Source organism: Grampus griseus (genome assembly GCF_964374135.1).
Source record: "Grampus griseus genome assembly, chromosome: 3".
NCBI lineage: Eukaryota > Metazoa > Chordata > Mammalia > Artiodactyla > Delphinidae > Grampus > Grampus griseus.
This window is the reverse complement of record NC_139019.1, coordinates 6,300,815-6,320,668: the sequence shown is the minus strand read 5'-3', so window position 1 is coordinate 6,320,668 and position 19,854 is coordinate 6,300,815. Positions and strand designations below refer to the sequence as shown.

The window sequence follows — 19,854 nt, the reverse complement described above, 5'->3', positions numbered from 1 at the left end:
TTCTCAACCACTCTGCCACCAGGGAAGCCCTCTATGCTTTTTGATGACTATTATAAATGGCCATTAAAGTTAGTATTGCAGGGTGAAAACTATGTCTGTTTCTATGCTTTTTGATGACTACTATAAATGGCCATTAAAGTTAGTATTGCAGGGTACAAACTGTCTGTTTCTATGCTTCTTGATGACTGTTATAAATGGCCATTAAAGTCAGCATTGCAGGGTGCAAACTGTGTCTACTTCTATGCTTTTGGATGACTGCTATAAATGGCCATTAGGAAGAGCTATATCACTGTTTACCTCCTGCATCAGTGCCTGCGGATGCTCCTTCACATCCACTGTCAACCTCAGGTGTCATATATGATGGGGTTTGAGAGTAAAAATGCAGACATCATGCACATCCACAAACGGCTTTCCCAATGTTCCTTCCAATCTATTAAGAGGGAAGCCAGGATGTCTCCAGGCTCCTCTGGGACCCCTAAACTCATGAGTTAATAATGTCGTTTCTGTACAGAGAGTACATGAGCATGAGGGGCTTCCTTGGCAAAGCCCATCATAATCCTCTTTCTGAGGACTTATTATTGGAACAATAGTAGCCTACTGACTAAGTCTGACCTAGATTTTGAAAAGTCTACCGTGTGCTTTTTCAGAATCGTTGAAGGTGGAGGAAATGTTCTTTTTTGCCATTTTGGGTTTCTAATGATTTGCTTCTTCTGAAAATAAGGTATCATGGGCAGACTTACTTAAATGAAATTCAGGTTGATGACCTTATTGCTGTTAGGGGGGCCAAGGACGGTGAGCTGTTCAACCCAAAAATATTGGATAGAGAGATTTTCTTAAAAAGATGATTTGCCAGCTATACTTTCCTTTCCTATGAAGATGCATGTTTCCTGTAAGTTGTTAAAGTGCCTTATGAATGCAGCATGGGGATGGTTTGGAGGCTTGTCCTCCCTCCAGGGGCTGATGGACCATGTGTGTGCTAATACCATCCATCCAAGGAGGAAGAGCCAGACCACACAGGTAGTTCGAATCATTCTCTAAAGAATGGGGTTCCAAACTGCCCACAGTGAGGTCACAGCCAATAAACCCTCATCATGAATCCCATCCCTCATTTTTCACATAACTGAAATAGAAAAGATGGTGTCCAATCCTCCCTGGGGTTCACAATAATGCCTAACATGAAGGCCAGGACCCCGTGGATATGGGACGAAGCTTATGCCATCCTCTCTTCCTGAGTCTGTGGGGACATTGCTATGGACTCCGGTTAGCTGTCATGGCTTAAAGGAACACCAGACGCCCCTACTCTCTGTACACAGAGCTGTGAGCGTCCCAGGAAATTGAAATGATGAGATGGGAAAAAGGATCAAAGCCTAATATCAAAGGGAGAAAGAAAGGCAGTTTCCTTTATCACCAGAGCTAATGGAGTTTTAAAAAATTGGTAGAAAAATTGTAAAATATACATATTAAATGACCAATTTCAGGGCCTGGAATATGTGACATAAACAAAATGGGAAGAACCTATGCTACCTTTAGACGATTATTCAGAAAATGGAAAGGAGAGTATCAAAATCATTTTTTTTCCACAAACAATTCATGGAAGAAAGAAGTTATTAAGCAGTAAATAATTGATTTAACTCCTTTCATTTAAATGACTGATGTGTTAGTAAGTTTTGAAATTTCAATCTAGGCCCTTAGTAAGGGTCAGTTAGTAAGGAGAATTTGAAGACACAATTACTGGACAGCATTTGCAGCCAAAGGAGAGGGAGAAATATGAACTGTGGTCCCTGTCATCACAGAGTCAGGAAGCTAACGCTAATTCACGGGAACAATTAGCAAAATCTGTAAGCAACAATTCAGTGACATACAATCGAATGCTACATGCTGGGATACATTCTATAAAATGTAGCATTAAGATAAACTGGTGCAGCCACTATGGAAAACAGTATGGAGGCTCCTCAGAAAACTAAAAATAGAGTTACTATATGATCCAGCAATCCCACTCCTGGGCATACACCCAGAGAAAACTATAATTCAAAAAGATACATGTTCCCCTATCACAGCACTATGCTCAACAGCCAAGACATGGAAGCAACCTAAATGCCCATCGACAGATGCATGGATAAAGAAGATGTGGTACATATACACAATGGAATATTATTCAGCCGTAAAGAAAAATGAAATAATGCCATTTGCAGCAACATGGATACAACTAGAGATTATCATACTAAGTGAAGTAAGTCAGACAGAGAAAGACAAATATCATATGATATCACTTATATGTGGAATCTAAACTATGACACAAATGAACTTATCTATGAAAAAGAAACAGACACAGACATAGAGAACAGACTTGTGGTTGCAAAGGTGCGGGGAGGGATGGAGTGGGAGTTTGGGGTCAGCAGATGCAAACTAGTATATACAGAAGGGATAAACAACAAGGTCCTATGACATAGCGCAGGGAACTATATTCAATATCCTGTGAGAAATCATAATGGAAAAGAATATGAAAAAGAATATATATATGTATAACTGGATCACTTTGCTATAAAGCAGAAATTAACACAACATTGTAAATCAGCTATACTTCAATAAAAAAAAATTAAAATGTAGCATTAAGAGAATAAAGGCACGAGTCACCCGTGAGAGCCTCAAAATGCCATTGAAAGTTTCCACATGTGGTCTAATCGGTGCCCGTTGGCTGCGACTTTCTGCTGAAGCCTGGCAATTTTTACTCGGTCAGGACATACTCAGATATGGAATCTGAAGAAGAAAAGTCAAGTCTACAACAGATGAGGTGCAGGCCATGCCATTCAATATGTAACAGCATACAGGAAAACAACAAAAGCAATAATAACAAGGGAGATGTTCTTACCGGCAGGAAAAACAAATTTTGCGCACGCAGCATTGCTACCTGACTGTATAAGGCAGGAAGACTTGTGTTTGACGCATTGGCAGTTGGAAGAATTGTCTCCTCTGACTCGCTCAGGAAAAACTGCAAGGAAAGTGTTTTTACAATGAATTAGTGCAAAGGAGAGTAAAGAGTTAGCAGGTGGGTGCCAAGTTTATTAATGACGTGTTTTGTCACCTCTGTGAGCAGGATTGTGTAGGCAACTCAGCATCTTTACTTCCGGGGCTAATCCCTTCATCTTCTCTTTGAGGCTTTCAGAATTTCTATTGAATAAGTAAATAACTCTTGTTGTGCTCTGCACTTCATAGTGAATTCCAGAACTCCCGAGTTGACGTTAAAGACAACAGAAGCACCTTGTTAAATATAAATTTTAAAATGAACCAAGGACAGGGCAGAGGGTTTGGTTAGAATTATGACCTGACATCACAACCCTCACATTTTCAATTCTGCAGCAGGAGATCGGAGTCTTCACAATGTGTTTTTGCAGGATCTTCACCATCGTGGCTCAAACGTTAAATGAGTCAATGCAGTTATATGAGTTTTTTTTTTTATATTAAGAAAATAATTTTATGGGAAAAATGCAGTAACTGGCATTGTCTCTATTATTTGTGAGTGCTTGGCATCTCAGGATCACGAGGGATTGAATTTGGAAAGGAAGGATGCTCTTAGGACTATTGGAAAGGGGGTCCTGATTTCAAAAGGAAAGAAGTCATCCTGAGAAAATAAAAATGATTAGCTCTTATGTAATGGTCACCAATACCAGCACCCAGAAGGAAAGTGTCACTCTCTCGCTCTCCTTCTCTGTCTCTATCTCTGTTTCTCTCCCTTTCTGTCTCTTTCCTAGACGAGCTGCAGCACAAACTGTTAGGTAACCAAGGATCAGTTACTTTCCATACCACGGCTGCGGGTCAGAGAAGTGTTCAGTGAAGGTAAACTAGAGCATCACTCAGGCCAGGTTCCCTTATGAAAGAGATTCATCCCATCCATGAAACTAGGCTAGGTCTTCGGCACAGGGCTAACCATCTATATTCCAGGTCTAAAAAGTAAAACTTCCCTGTAGCGTTTCAATGGTTGCTTTTGTTTCCTTCCTTTCTTTGGTTTGTTTCCTTTGATGGCAGAGTTTTTGTCAAATACCTACAGTAATTTACTGAGGTAAATACGAAGGCATTTAAATAAATATATGGATATATTTAAATATACTAAATAGTATATTCTTGAGAACGTTTCCTCTGAGATTCCAAGAATGATACTAGGTACAGTGTTTTTGCCCATTTGATAAAATGCTGCAAAACACTGATTGAAAAGTCAAATAAATGTAGTCGATTTCTTTATTTACTACTAAAGAATTTATCAGAAATGTCACAACCCCTGGCTGAAAGATAAATGTGCTAATTATTTGGAAAAAAGTATATCAGGAAAAGAAATGAAGGAATTGCTTGGCAAACATAAGGTTCCAAAATGTTAACAATTTAGATTTGACAGACCCAACATACAATTGATTTAAATATTAAAGAATCAAGATACAACAAATAGAAGGAGACTGTTTAGCTTGATAGGTTACTAGCCTCAGGCACCTGAGATCTTAAAATAATTTTAAAAATCCTTCTTGATTATATCAGCGTATAAAGAAGAAACTAAATTCTTGCTGTACAAGGAGTAGAAATATGTCCTGTGAAAGTTTTGTCTTGCAAGGACGCGCGGCAATGATAAGATGGCTCGAACTTGAAAAACAGTGGAGAACTTAAAGCAATACATCAGGAATGCTTCATTAACCCCCTTCTGCTACTTTTTTCCAGTGTTTAATTAACTACCCCTAAAATCAAGAACCTCTTCATTCTGTCTATGTGGCATCACACTGCAGTTTGGAATCAATTTTCCTCTTCTGTCCCCTTAGTCACTTTAAAATAACAAACTCCTAATGATAGCCAGTCCAAGCTCGAGGGTTATCAATCCACATCCCTCTCCCTTCCGTGTTAAAGTGCCACAATCTTCTGCACAGAATGAATTTCTAGTAACATAATTATTTGGGGGAACGCCTCTCGATCTATTTTAATATTCTACAACCTTTGTCAGAATTGGGAAAACGATACCCTCATCCTGGACAAGATATCCTAACTAAGTGCTATTTTTAGCCCTCCTTCCAAATTTTACATTTCCCAGGTAATGTGAAACATCTCAGAATTATGTTTTTCAAATAATATTAAATTGTGAACATGTGATTTAATACCGTGTTAATAGACTGATAACATCATTGCTTGTCATTTGGTTGGAAACAGAAGAAATTAACTAATTAGAATTAGATTACCAATTAACTACTAGTTAACCACGGCTAACTCCTTGTCTATGTGGCTCACAAAGCTGGGCTATTTATAATATTCTCTGGGAAGTTTCTCGGAGAAGTTGCAAAATGGTGTGAGGCATCACATGACGACACTGCCAAAATGTCAGAAAAAAAAAGGCAGAGGATTTGAGCTTCTCAGACATGGTTCTAAACAGTCAGCTGGAAACAAAAATGGAACAAAACACACAGGCTTTTTGCAATTTGCTACCCGAAACCCTCTATCTGAAAAAAAATGTCTGGATAACTGGCTGTTTTTTTCCACTTTTTATTGGGGTGTTTGGTGAACATCAGGTATTTTAAATGTCCTGGTAAAGTCTCACAATTCATTTTAAATAAACCTGACCTGGACATTTCGTCATTTATATTAGTGTGTAATGAGAGTTAAAGGAACACCATCCCTGTTGACCCCAGCTCTTGTAAGGGCTGTGAAAATTCAGCCTCGGGATAAACATTAGGGACTAAAAATCCATGCGGAGGGTCAGTGTGGAAGGGTCCATCCACACAGTCAGTGGCAGAGGGAGCTCGTGGGTGGCCTCAGCCCTCACATCATCCCTAAGGCTTCTCTCCTCTCTGAGGTAAAGAGAGTGATGGTGGTGATGATAGAAAAGTAGTTAATAAGGGCTGTTTGCCACTGGCTGGAAAAATCCAGGGCAAACTGAGAGGTTCCCCCGCTGTGGAGGGACTGGGCATCAAAGGGAAAATGAGAACCTTAAAAACATTATTGGAAGTGAAATAAACCACACACAAAAAAGACAAATATCATGTAATCTCACATAGACGAGGTATTCTAGAATAGGTAAGTTTATCATAACAGAAAGCAGAGTAGAGGTTACCAGAGGCCAGGGAAGTGGGGAGTTATTGTTCATGGGTACAGAGTCTGAGATGATGAACAAGTTCTGGAAATAGATAGTGGTGATGGTTTGCATAATACTGCAAAGGTACTGAATGCCCCTGAATTGTACACTTAAAAATGGTTAAAACGATAAACTTTATGTTGTATATATTTTCCCCAAAGGAAAAATAACAAACATTGAAAACAGAAAAAAAAAAAAAAGAGGGAAGAAAGGTTTTGCCTTGTCTCTAAAAGAATGCTTCAAAATCACAGGAGCTACAGAAGAGGATATGAATGTGCTGTGACTTTAGAAAGATGAAGTTTCCTGACAGAGAATTATCCTCCCAGTGACTTAAGCGCAGCTTGCTCATGAAGGCAGCCCCTCGCCTAACTCCCACACAAAAGAGCTGCTCTTCCCTGGAATGTGATGAGTCCAGCACCTGGATTAGCCTCATGGGTTAATCACTGCTAAGAAAGAGCAAAACTACAACGTGGGGATAGGGCTCAGTTAGTCTAGGAACTGTATTCTTAGAAGAAGTACCAAGATAAGTTTAAAAGCTATACAGGTACTACATTAAATAGAAACCTCTCCTGGATGGAGGTTTGAAGTGGGGCTAGGAGAAAAGGCACAGAAACCCCGCTAGGAGCATTCGACCGCGTGCAGGTAAAGACTGTACCCACATCCCCAGCAGGGGGGGCCATCTTCCCAGAATGTGAGTGAGGGACCTGGAGCCCACTTCCCTGGCGTGGCACCCCAAAGATGCTCAATTCTATCAGCCCAGGTCTCAGCGCTGCACTGGCACCCCCTGGTGATGTGAGTGACCCAAGGGACTTCACAGCACCGTGCAGTGTGGCTGGGGACACAGGACCCTGTGTCTGCCTTATGCAGTCAAAATGCAGGAGGTCGGGGATCCGAATAGCTGGAGAGCATTTCTCTGTAAATCATCAGATGCGTTCAAAGGTGGCACCCTGATGGACCAGTCCTTCCCCTTCTGTGATGAATAAGAAATGACAAGAAAGCTCAAGATCTAGGGAAAGCGATTTCCTTTGTCTACCTAATGCTGCATTTCATACTGTTTTGTGATGTTTCTTTGAAATAAATACAAGGAGAACATCTGCATGGGAGGGAACCACTAATTTCACCAGGTATCAAGAAAAATAATGGACAGAAACAAATTAATTTAGCTTGTTCCTTGTCCTGCAGCCCCTGATACCAAGGGGCAGCTCAGTGCGTGGAGCCTTATTTCATTCTTTCTCAAAGCTCACCCATCATACTTTTAATGTGTCTTCCATAGACTTCTCGACCTCACTGGGCAATGCACTTCCTTCTTTCTGAGGAAGGAAAATGACATTGGAAGTGTGTTTCCGGTACAGAAGATATATTTCTTCTCTCCAAAGGGATTGCAGTTACTGTAAAAATATCTACTCCTAAATGCTGAGCTCATGCAACATTTATAGACAGTGATTGAACTGCCCGTCAATCACTAATTATCCTAGGAGAAATACAACCAGCTTCGAATAAGATTTGTTTCCCATTTCGAGTCTGTCTTTTAAAAACTAGGTGATAAATCCTGGCTTTATAAGGTCAAATTGGATTTCATGAAATATTTTTTCTTTTTTAAAGGGTTGCCTGCTTACACATTCATTCATTCATTCTCTCACTTAGTAACTACGGAACGGCCCCTCCTTATATAGAGGGTGCTTTCCCAGGACACGTGAAAAAATAAATAAGTAAAACACCCCTTGCTCTTAGGTGTGTGGATGTTGTGTTACATGTGTCACCGCTCAGGATGTGTGCACAGGTGAGTGCACAGGTAAATGAGCTCACAGGTGAGTGTACAGGTAAATGAGCACACAGGTGAGTGCACAGGTAAATGGGTGCACAGGTGAGTGCACAGGTAAATGGGTGCACAGGTGAGTGCACAGGTAAATGGGTGCACAGGTGAGTGCACAGGTAAATGAGCACACAGGTGAGTGAACACACTCTTGAGGGTTGAGGAGACGATTATAAGGGCACAGGGGGTCAACACTCGTCAGGGCAACGGAACACACTCGGTGTTTGTTGGAACCACTCAGAACTCTAGCTACTGCTGTCCTTCAAGTCGTTCTGTTTCTCCCAGCCCCATCCCCTCCTCCTTCACGGTGGAGCTCACTTCTGTCCCAGATGTCTCCCACAGCCTGATTTACTGAGCTCTTCTCAGAGCTTGCTGGCACTTTCTCCTGGACAGCTGGGTCTCAGGGCAGCAGGACTAATACACGCATGCCTGTTACAAAGTCCAGCACGAGGAACCCATTTCAGGAAATGCTCCTGTTTCTCCAGTCTCTCACCACTGCCCTTTGTGTCTCTGTCCATCTTCCTCTGTGGTGATAGATTCATATGCTCATGCAATAGCCACGATACTGCCTGTGCAGGAAACCTAGGGGTCCTAATGGCTAGTGAGATACTTGCTGAAGGGCTCTTCCAGGAAAGGCCCTCTTGTCTAGTCTCCAGTCCCTCATGTCACATTCCTCATCCTGAGGGCTCCCCTGCTCTGGTGACAGCTCTGGGGCCACAGTCACAATATCCTTGGGTCGTCACGCAGACAGCCCTTGGCCCACGGTCTGGGGCCCTCGTGAGCACGTGCCTCAGGTTGACTGCTGCCAACCTCCCCTGGAGCCCTTGCGATCTGAAGTCCCTCCTGAGCAGGGTATTCTTGAGGGAATTACCTGTCCAGACAGGGCACCATTTCCCAGCTCTTCCCCAGTCAGTCCTGATGAAGCCCTTGTTGATAATAAATGATGTCACGGTCTAGGTATGCCTGAGACCTAGAAGAGGAGGCCTCCATCCCCGGAGGGAAGGTCTCATCATCCCTGGAGCAGAAAGACAGCCTCAGATGCCGTGAATGTCCAGGAGGAGGCTGATGAGCCTGGGGAGAAGTCCGGGAGGAGGGGCCAGGATGGTGGAGCTGTCATGGTGAACTTGACACAGCAAGACAGCTCCACATAGGAACACAGGCTGGCCCTGGGGAAGCCCGCTGGCTGCGTGGGCTTGACTGCTGAGCCCTCTCCCCGCAACAGCCACCATTAGTTCTAACTGCACAGGGGCAAGTGGGAGCAGCCCCTTCCTGAGCTGACCTCTGAGGCTGAGCAGGTGGGTAGAGGAAGGCAAAGCCATGGTGACACCTCTCACTGGCCTGTGCCTGGGAAGACCTACAGTAGGGCCCGACCTCATGTCCTTTCTCAGGGGAGCTCCTACAGGGAGCTGGGGCATGTCGTTAAGTGAGGTGGGAGAAGCCAGCTCACTTGTCCTCCAGTTAGGCACACGGGAGGACACTCAGGAATCCATCCCCAACCTCCTGATGCGCAGGAAGTGGGAGGAAGGAGGGCAAGCTAAGGCTTCTCTGCCACCTCCTTTCCAGGTGACCTTAAGATGGACTTCGAGGCAAAGTGAAGTGGAGGAAGGGGCCCTCCCACCTCTGCAGCTAGCACCTCAGCCCATCCGCCTTCCAGCTGGCATGACCCTCACCTGAATCTCCAGGTGTGTCTGGAGAAACTGTACGACCCATAGTACGACATTGAGGACAAACCCCAAGCAAATATTCAAGGTCCTCACCTACTCTTTCAGCCTTATTTTTTTGCTGCTACTTGGTACAAATTTCTCTCTCTTCTTTGTCCTAGATGCCAAATGCCTCCCTTCCTTCTCATCTTCCGTCCACCATCTGGGGGAACTCCTTCTGCCCATCCTTCAGAATCCTGTCCCGCAGCCTGGCTCCCCTGTCCTTGCCCCCTACACACTTCCATGGTTGGCTCTCAGACACTTTTATAAGTTTTCCCAGCTGTCGGTCTCCTAAACTCCACTGGGAACTCCTGGGGGGCAAACTGTCTTTGGGTTCTGAGGATCTAGTGATGTACCAGGTGCATATCTATGCTCAATATATATTTTTTGCTGAATGAATGCTCATTAGTCTCACCTATGAAAACTATGTCTTTATTACGTAACACATGCGCCTCTTCTCCACAACCTGGTTTTGTGTTTCCGGAAGGCAAGGAGTATACTCATGACACTGTGGTTCCAACACTAGTGAAACACCCAACATAGGAAGGAAATGAACGCCTTATGGTTGATGGTGATGATGTCAGAATAATAATAAAGTTGTGTCCCAATGTGCACTGATTACTTAAGTGTCTATTTTTAGGGCTATACCAGTAATAATATTGATACAGTGAGAGCGACCACTGGTTCAATATTTACCACATACCTCAGGCCGCCTTAAGTGTGCTCAGAGCATCGGTTCATGCCTTAAACATCCACCCTGGTCGAGAAGTGTGAGTTCTCACTGAGAACTGAACGAAGTTCTCAGTTTTCTCATGAGAAGTGAAGTGGAGCCTGTGGAAGTGTGTAATGAAAATTCTCCAAAATCGAACAGCTGGTAAGGTGGGAGCTGATGTTTGAAATCAGGCCCTTGAAACCCCAGAGCAGGACACCTTTCCCACTGCGCTCTCCTTAATTTGCTGGTTCTGTTACCCCTGGCTGACCACCCTGCTGACACTTGGTGGCATTTCTGTAGCCGGAGCCAAGACGAGCTAGGAGGTAGGAAACAGCTGGAAGGAGCCTCCCTTCCTCGCGGTGGTTTCCCCAGTCTGCAGCCTTCCCCTTAGCGAAGCCGCTGCTGCAGCGGTTGAGGGCTGAATTTAACAGGCGGCAATTGGTGTCACTGAAGGAGCTGTGGGAAAGGTTTCCAAATCCCGTGAGACAGGCACCGCCTGGCGGGGCCCTGACTCACCATGTTGAACACGGCCATGGTTAGTATGATGGCCGTGGTGATGGCCGTCAGGGAGATCCGAGGCCAGGGGCGCTTGGCGATGATGCCCGACGACTTCAAAAGCCACAGGAGAGAGGCGGACGCTTTTTTGCTGCATTGCTGGGAGGAGAAAGAAAAAGAAAGGCGTTGCTCTTTTATGTATTTTCTCAAGTTTCTCAAGGATGTTTAAAACCACAGGATGCCTCGATACTCTTCACAGATTGAAGAAGTAGACTATGTTGGCATCATTGTTACAAATTAGGAACAAATTAATTACGTTTCTATGACAAATTAGGATGTGCTTGTACGGCCTTTAAAAGAGACCTGAGGGCTTCCCTGGTGGCGCGGTGGTTGAGAGTCTGCCTGCCGATGCAGGGGACACGGGTTCGTGCCCCGGTCCGGGAGGATCCCGCATGCCGTGGAGCGGCTGGGCCCATGAGCCATGGCCGCTGAGCCTGCGCGTCCGGAGCCTGTGCTCCGCAACGGGAGAGGTCACAACAGTGAGAGGCCGGCGTACAGCAAAAAAAAAAAAAAAAAAAAAGGAGACCTGAAATTATGTTTAAAAATTCTTCTGGTAAAGGAAAAATATGCCAGGTAATTAAACCACTCTGGGGGATGTGTTGGGTCTCAGATCACAGCTATGAGGAGGCAGGTTTCATAAGTTCAGGTGATTGACACAGAAAGCGATCAACACACAACTAATCCTAAGAATACAACTGGACCATAAAATAGTTTGGTGCCTGTACCTGTGAAGACAACACCCAGCGTTCTCAGCTGAGGCTTGTGGCGATGGCTCGACCTCATCCCATCCTGCTAGGGCTTCCTCCACGTGGAGAAGCTCTACTTTTAATTATAAAAAAATTTATTTTTGATTGTGTTAAAAAATGTAAAATGGACCCTCTAAACTATTTTTAAGTGCACAGTTCAGTAGTGTTACTGCATCTGCACTGCTGTGTTACAGATCTCTAGAGCTGTTATCTTGCACAACTGAGACTCCACACCCATGAAACAACTCCCCTTTCCCCCGGCAACACTATGCTACTTTCTGTCTCTAAGCCTCTGACCAGTCTAAGTACTCATGTAAGTGGAATCCTGCAGTATTTGTCTTTCTGTGCCTGGCTTACTTCCGCTGGCATAATGTCCTCTGGGTTCCTCCACGCTGTAGCCTGTGACAGGACTTCTTTCTTCTTATAAGGCTGAGTAACCGTCTATGTATAGGCCACATTTTGTTTATCCATTCATCTCTGGTTGGACACTGGCGTTGGCTAGTGAATAATGCTGCACTGAGCGGCATTACAGTTTCGAAGAAGCTCTTTTTGTGTGGAAGGAACTGAGGTCTTTATAGAATGACAGCCAGCTTTCCCTGGCCGTCTTCTGTGGGCCAGACTCTGCTCTGTGGGAACTCAGTGATGGGCTAACCTCACTGAGGCCTCAAGGCCACCTTCCTGGGGAAGCAGCACTGTGATGTCCACCTTCGGCCCGGTGGTGAGAGAGCAGAGTAGGGAGAATCCTAACCTGTGGGTAACACAAACCTGGCCAGTGCCGGATATCCCGGTACCCACCGGAGTGGGTATTTACCTATGTTATCTGATCTGACAGGCATTCTTAAGAGTTCTCTAGGGATCTGAATTTTAACTTCACCCAAAAGGGACTGTGGATCCGAGGCCACGTGTCCTGGAACCATTTAAAAAAAGGTATAATTTTGAAAAATTTCAGAAGGAGGGATAAATATACACTTATACACGTTTGACTTGTACTAGTAAGTTAATATAAATGATAAAACTGTTGCGACATCAATAAAATTCAAATAGAGAATATTCCTTAATAGCACTAATAAACAGTGCTTTTATTTCTCCACCTCTTTCACATTTTCTTTCTGCTTTATTCTTTAAAGTATTGTTGACGTAAGCACTGCAGTTTGTTAACTGTTGATACAACAATTAAATGAGACTGTGTGATACTGGATGAGAGGTAGTGAGAAAGGTAACCGGCCCTGTGTCTCGGCATCAAGTCCCTATAGCTGCTAAACTTTCCGCAAGTCAATTACCCTCTCTGGCCTCAGTTTCTTCATCTGTAAAATGAGAATAATAGTGCCTGCCTCGAAGTTTAAATGAGCTACGTAAGGTGCCCAGAACAGGACATATGTGTTAACTCTTCTTATATTTGTGAAGAAAACATAATATTTCTCAGAAACATTTTAGTGACTAAAAATCTATTTGCTCTACATCTAGATGAACAAAAAACATTTTTTTCCCTTCCATTCCACTATAGCCTTTTTTTTTCCCCTTCAGATCCTGATATAAAGAGATGCAGAACATTTGTCTGCAGCATACATCCCCCACTGATGTAGAATCCCAGGACAGCGTTTAGGGCTCACTCCTTGAGCAGATTCTCCTGGGTCTTTCTCTGGTTTCTCCTACAGTCTGTCTGGGAGAAGGGGGCAGTGCTGCCCTGGATTCCAGGGGCTGCCAGGAGCTGAATCACTGGCTGGCAGCCAGGCTCTGCAGAGCACCTTCCCACCAGCAACTCAGGGGGAGCCAGATTTATGCTGTAAGCTTCTTCCCCAAAGCAGGGTGTGGACGGGGGTTGGTGGTGGCGTTAAGTCTGTTTTCCAGTGAGATGCTCTTTAATGCTGTGAACGTGCAGTATCTTTCAGGGTCACGCCGCTGGAGGACACTCACCTGAAAGTGTACCACTATTGTTCAATGCATGCTACTTGGAATAATATTAACACCACAGACCACAGTCAGATCTGCATTCTGGAGGAGAAGCTATAATAGAGTAAAGAGCAGAGATTCAAATAGAATATCATAGTCATCCAGCTCATATTCCAGTAGGAGATGATGACATTTGGCTGGATTCTGGCAAATTAAGGCAATATTTGTGTATTTGCATCCTAAGTGACTAGGATTAGTGTTTTTATTCAAAAGAAAATTATTAAAATGGATGCTTTTGTGTCTGTACACAGAAATTGTCAATAGATATGATAAACATTTTAAGAGCAGAAAACACAAAACTGCTATTTTAGGAGAATATTTAAATCTAAATATTACATTACAGATTCCATGTCACAGTCAATTAGGTAAAATATGATCTGGTTATTACACAGACATACTATTGAAATTATGAAATTTAAAAAATTACTGTTTGAATTTTTAGAATAATGCATGGTGATAATATTGCCAAATAGACCATCTAATAGGAATATGTTATATTCTGCTAACAGACTAGTCATTTGCTGAAGCAGATGTGGGCAGACACACGTGAGTTTTTTCTGCTCCCGTGACACGCTGGGCAAAATTACAAACTGGTGGCCCTAGAAACTACTGCCTCTGTGTGCCTACTGTACATGTGGCAGAATGTCCTGGAAATCTGTCCTGTTCCTACTCAGCCCAGCGAACAGCACCCTTCTTGGAACTGCTCATTAAAGATGCGTGGGGCTGGCGTGTGTTGGGCTCAGGACACCGGATTCAGGATGCGGTAGGTTCAATTCCTTCTCCGTTTAGTCTTCCTATGTGACTCCAAGTCTCACCCGTGAAATTGTTTTTAAACCTATCAAGCCAAATACTCATTGTTCTCCAGCTCACGGAGACAGGCAGCCTCCCCTGTCTTTGCATCCTGTCACCAAGTAGAGGCAAAATAAATACAACTGTTCTGAAATATGAAAACTGGTAACACTGCTGGTGGCAAGGATGAGGAAACAGAAGATGATGATGGAGATGGGGACCCTGAACTACAAAGACAGTGCGGGAAGAAGAGGAGGAAGATACAGACCTTAGGGGGAAGAGAAGAAACCAACGATGGGAGGAAAGGAGAAAAAAGACTAAGAAATTAAGATAGAAAGAATCCGATTAAGGAAAAATGGGAACATTGATTCCATTTGTAGCTCTGAATAAAAATTACAACTTGGATCTTAACATGATAATTTAGTTCAGTTTATTCTGTTTTGGGTTAAGTATTCAAACAGAGTCCCTGATGGAAAGATAAAGTTTATCAAAATTTACACCATCCTAATGAGACATTATGAATGATAACATCTCAAAGAATATTGTGGTGTTTATTCAGAAGATGCTATGCATATGAAAATGAGAGCATGCCTGCTCTGTACTCAGGGTAGTCGTTCTATTTGATCTTTGCTTTAATCACTGGAATCGTTTCAGCCAAATCTGTTTCCTCCCTGCCGTGATCATCAGTGAGGCTCACTGTATCCTATGACTGCCTCTTCTTACTTACAGCGAGCTCACTGTAAGTAAGAAATGTTAGAAATCCTTCTAGAAATGCTCTTGGCTGGTAATGTCACATGCATCCACTGATAAATATGGAATTGGTACTAACTGTAGTGGGAGATGTACAAGGAGAAAGAATATAAATTTATATGAAAACCCTATGGTGGGGACTTTGCTGATTGCGCAGTGGTTAATAGTCTGCCTGCTAATGCAGGGGACATGGGTTCCATCCCTGGTCTGGTAAGATCCCACATGCTGTGGAGCACCTAAGCCCATGAGTCACAACTACTGAGCCCATGCTCTAGAGCCTGCGAGCTGCAGCTACTGAGCCCATGTGCCACAACTAGTGAAGCCTGAGCGTCTAGAGCCCGTGCTCCGCAACAAAGAGAAGCCACTGCAATGAGAAGCCCACACACTGCAACGAAGACTCAACGCAGCCAGGAAAAAAACAAAAACAAAAACAACCTATGGTGGAGTTAGTGCTTGGGATGGTGAGCAGTGTGGGTTGCTAGAAAGGGTGTGGATGAATGTTAATGTTCTTCATCCAGAAGAGGCAGAGATTCTCCATGTAAAAATAAAATGCTCTTAATCTGTGTTTTGGATTTAAAAAAAAGAAAAAACTATCTCCACCAAAAATATTTTCCATTTCTTCCTTCCTCCCTTCCTTTTCTTCTTTTTGAAACTTTTGCACTGGAAACGACTGGTAGTCTCTCTTTCTAAAATTCCTCATAATTTAATGTTATAATTATTAAAGCAGATTGTGTTTGCAGTCTCATTAGTGTTCCTTTTTAAAATAAAACGATGTACCTGAAAAGAAGTAGGTCCTTATATACGTGAAGTTTAATACAATGAGAAACATTTCAGAAGGTTATAAATATATCACAGTGGCTCAGTAACAAATTTTTATTATTAGAACTCATCCTAAAATCTTGCCTAAAAGCTATGGTGAAGTTTATCATATAAAAATGCACTTTTGTGTAGTTGTCTAAAGGAACACTTTGCCTTTCCTACTTTGGCATTTTAGTTGGGCAGGGACTATCTTTTTGAATGGCAGCAACAAGTTGCAGCAATAAGTACTTAAAACATTTAATGTCACAGAGACTGATGTGTCTACTTTAATTATTTAATTGTCCTTGGATTTCCCACAGACTGTTATTTCACCCAATCATATTTTACCAAATCAACCTGTTTCTTTGGTACGCCTTGGCCGAGCCATATTCCTCTGTCATTCATCCACTGTGTGCTCCTCATAGCACTGCCCACATTGTGTCATCTTTGCCGACATGCTTGTCTCTGGCCATGTGGAGACATGGTGGGGGACAGTGGCCTCCTCACGCCCATCTGTGTTTTTTTTTTTTTTTTTTTGGCCACGCTGTGCAGTTTGCGGGACCTTAGTTCCCTGACCAGGGATCAAACCTGGGCCCACGGCAGTGAAAGTGACGAGTCCTTACCACTGGACCTCCAGGGAACTCCCATAACCCATCTTTGTATTCCCAGAGGCAGCATGGTGTTTGGCAAACAGTCAGAACGTAATAGATGCTCGCTCAATAAGCTCCCTATCCTAACGATGGACCCAAAGAGAAATTCCTATGGGCTGGGAAAAAAGGAGATCACTGCTAGCGGGACTGAGGCTGTGGGACTAGCCTAGGAGTGTCCTGAAACTGGACATTACCTAGGGCTGGGCTTTTAATGCCCACAGGGAAAAGATGTTGCCTTGGGTCTGCCAAAGGTGGGCAGCTGGGACCAAGACCTCTGAATAAAACCAGAAGCCTCAGAAGGCTATTCTCTCCATGTGGAGAAGTCTAGAAGAACTCCATACACTAGATCAAGGAAGTACCAATAAACTTCCAATGATAATTCAAACTGTAAATATGGGTGTTGGTTTTGAAATCACATTATCTGCTTCATAATGAGAATTCCAAGATGAGTGGTTATCAATCAGACCAAAAACCAGAGAAAGTCCTTGGGGCTCCAGCTGCAGCAAGAACAACACTGCTTATGAAAAATACTTCACATTGCAGGGTGCAGGGCACGTCCCAGTTGGGAAGGGGACAGTCCCTACTGAATGATCTCATAATAAACAAAAATTATGAACTACATAAGAAGACCTTACAAGGAAGAATAAACAGAAATAACAGATAGTAGAATTAGTATCACAAGATCTGCAATTATTATATCAATCTGAAATAGCCTGTAAAATAAGATTAAATTAATAAAAGATGGATTAGAGTTCATAATGAATAATCAGTTAAGAGAAAGCAACAGGCATATTTTAAAAATGAGCTCCATAGACTCTCTAGAGACAAACATGTAGATATTGAGATTAAATACTCAATAGTTATGCTGAAGAGGGTAAGATAGCTTTAAGGAAACAACCTGTAAAACAGCACAGAAATATAAAGAGATAAAAAGTATGATGTTGAGGCACAGAAGGTACAATAAAAAGGTTCAACATACTTGGAATGAAAGTTTGAGAAAAATAGAACCGAAAGACAGGGAAAGAGGCAAAATACAAGGAAATATGGGATGACAGCTTTGTGGACCTGGAACACAATATGAACTCTGTGGCTGAATTAATGCACTGAGTCGCAACCAGGAAAAATGAAAGTAAACCTATTCCTTAACACAAGGAGTCAGTTGACCAAGACAGACAAAGAAGAAATCCTACAAAAACAATTAGAGAAAAGACATCTACCAAGGAAGAACAATTAGAGTAGATTTCTCCTCAGTACATTAAAATCCAGGAAAATATGGACTCATGTCTTCAAAATGTTAGAAAAATTATTGACTAAATTATTAGTCAGTGAGGAAAAAAGGCTGTTTTTTAATATAAAAGCTGATTGAGTATATTATACACAGGCTTTCATGGAAGGGATTACAAAAGGAATAATCCTATGGAAATATGGACACTGCATCTGGAGGAAGGAATGGCATTCAGAAGAACGGTGAACAAAGAGATTGTTAAACAAGAATAGTGATAACAATGAACAATAAAAATAGTTTAAATTTTAAAAATCTAAACAGCACTAGCATGGATGATGGAAAAGGATGATCAGATTTAGAGATTTAGATCATGGTCCTTGTATTCTTCACAAGAAGATGGAGACAATAATGGACCTTGTTACTCATGTGCATGTTACATATTTTACGTTAACTGCTAAAAGAAAAGACTTGGATAAAGCAACTGCCAAGTCACTAGAGGGAATAAAGGAGAATAAACTCCGTTCGTCCAAGAGAAGGCAGGAGAGGAGGAAAAATAAGCAGAAGCAAAGAACATACATGATGGATAAAAAAAGCAAAATAAGACTAGCAGTAATTATAATACACATAAATGTATTACACTTGTCAGGTAAAAGAAAGAGACTCTTGGATCAGAGAACGTAACATACACTTAGATGTTGTTTACAAGAGACACACCTATATAGCAAGGAAAAGCTGAATAAGAAGATGGGGAAAGGGACACTGGGAAAATACTAACCATGAGAAAGCTGATTATGTTGACATTAGAGAAAATAGACTTCAAGGAAAAAACACTCCTGTGGGTAGAAAACTTTTTTATCAGCTGGTGTGTGACCTACTTTCCTTCCCCAAGACAATCTCTGTGTTTGTGCTTTCATCTCTGCCTGGAACAACGTTGGTGGGCTGATATCATATTATCTCTGCTATACAAAGCACAAGAAAACCACATTGAGAGAAAAAAATTCTCCTGACATTTTCTAACATTTTCATTTGCTGAATCTGGCATACTCCTTCTAAAATACATTTCATCAAGGAGGCTTTTTTTTTTTTGGTGTGTGTGTTATTTATAGTTATATCTCTTGTATTTCTTCCAGAGATGTAAGTCTACTTCAGGTAGTTTAGAAAGTTAAATTTGGCAGTAAGTATGCACTTATTATTATTACTACTACGATGATGACGGCTATTATTATTTTTTATTGCTGAGTGTCATGAAAATACAATCTCTTATTCTACATCTTAGTTTCTACTTAGATAAAATGGATTCTTTGGATTATCAAATAAAATAATATACATTGAATGCACTTTAAAGGGCTCTCACATATGTAAAAACATTTTTGCAAAGTATTATTATTAAGGATGTTTTCTTATTAGAATATTTTTGAGTTTAAATCTGCTTATAAATTAACATTTTTCCTCCATTTTACTGAATGACTCTTAAGATGGAGTTATACCTTGCCCAGAATCCAGTTTTATGGAAACTGGGTCAACAGCTACATATATTGGAAAACTAGACTATGAATTAGGTTCTATGTGAGGTTATCTTGACTGACTTATGTGACTCTGACCAACTGATGCTTAGCAGTCACCAGAGACAACCTCAGGGCCATGATGGCCCCTGACCAACAATGTGGTCATCCCTGCTTAGTTCTGAGCACCTGTCTGCCAGTGACTCTCCGCACACAGCCTAGCACCCTCTGGAACCTGCCTCCAAGGGTTCTAAGGCTTGTTTCCGATGGCTCCAAAACCTACTTGCTCTACACTACAGGGCAAATTCTGTAGCCTCTGTGGGCTTCTGTTTGTTTCATTAATTGAGAGTAAGCATTCCCTCCAAGGACTCTTGTGTGGTTAAATGAGCCAGCCTATATAACATGCTTAGCAGAGTAATTTTAATATAATATAACATTTATTATTTCTAAACTGCAGTGAGGTCAGATACAGAACTGTTCATGGAATCTTGCCCGTCATAAGCAGTTTACATTGGTTCTGAAGGTTCTCATCCAAGCACAGGAAACCTTTGCAGATCTTATAGT

At 42.3% G+C, this 19,854-nt stretch overlaps 1 protein-coding gene across 2 annotated transcripts in view; it reads right to left on the bottom strand.

Moving 5' to 3' along the window:
* The window catches only part of ADCY2 (adenylate cyclase 2), a gene marked incomplete at its 5' end in the record, with an annotated part of 433,407 nt that overhangs the window by 62,274 nt on the left and 351,279 nt on the right, over window positions 1-19,854 (bottom strand). For both annotated transcript variants that reach the window (XM_082650879.1, XM_082650880.1), the window contains 2 exons: window positions 2,870-2,989; window positions 10,842-10,979. In XM_082650879.1, coding sequence (XP_082507005.1) covers window positions 2,870-2,989; window positions 10,842-10,979 — 258 coding nt within the window. The remainder of the gene's footprint in view (window positions 1-2,869; window positions 2,990-10,841; window positions 10,980-19,854) is intronic.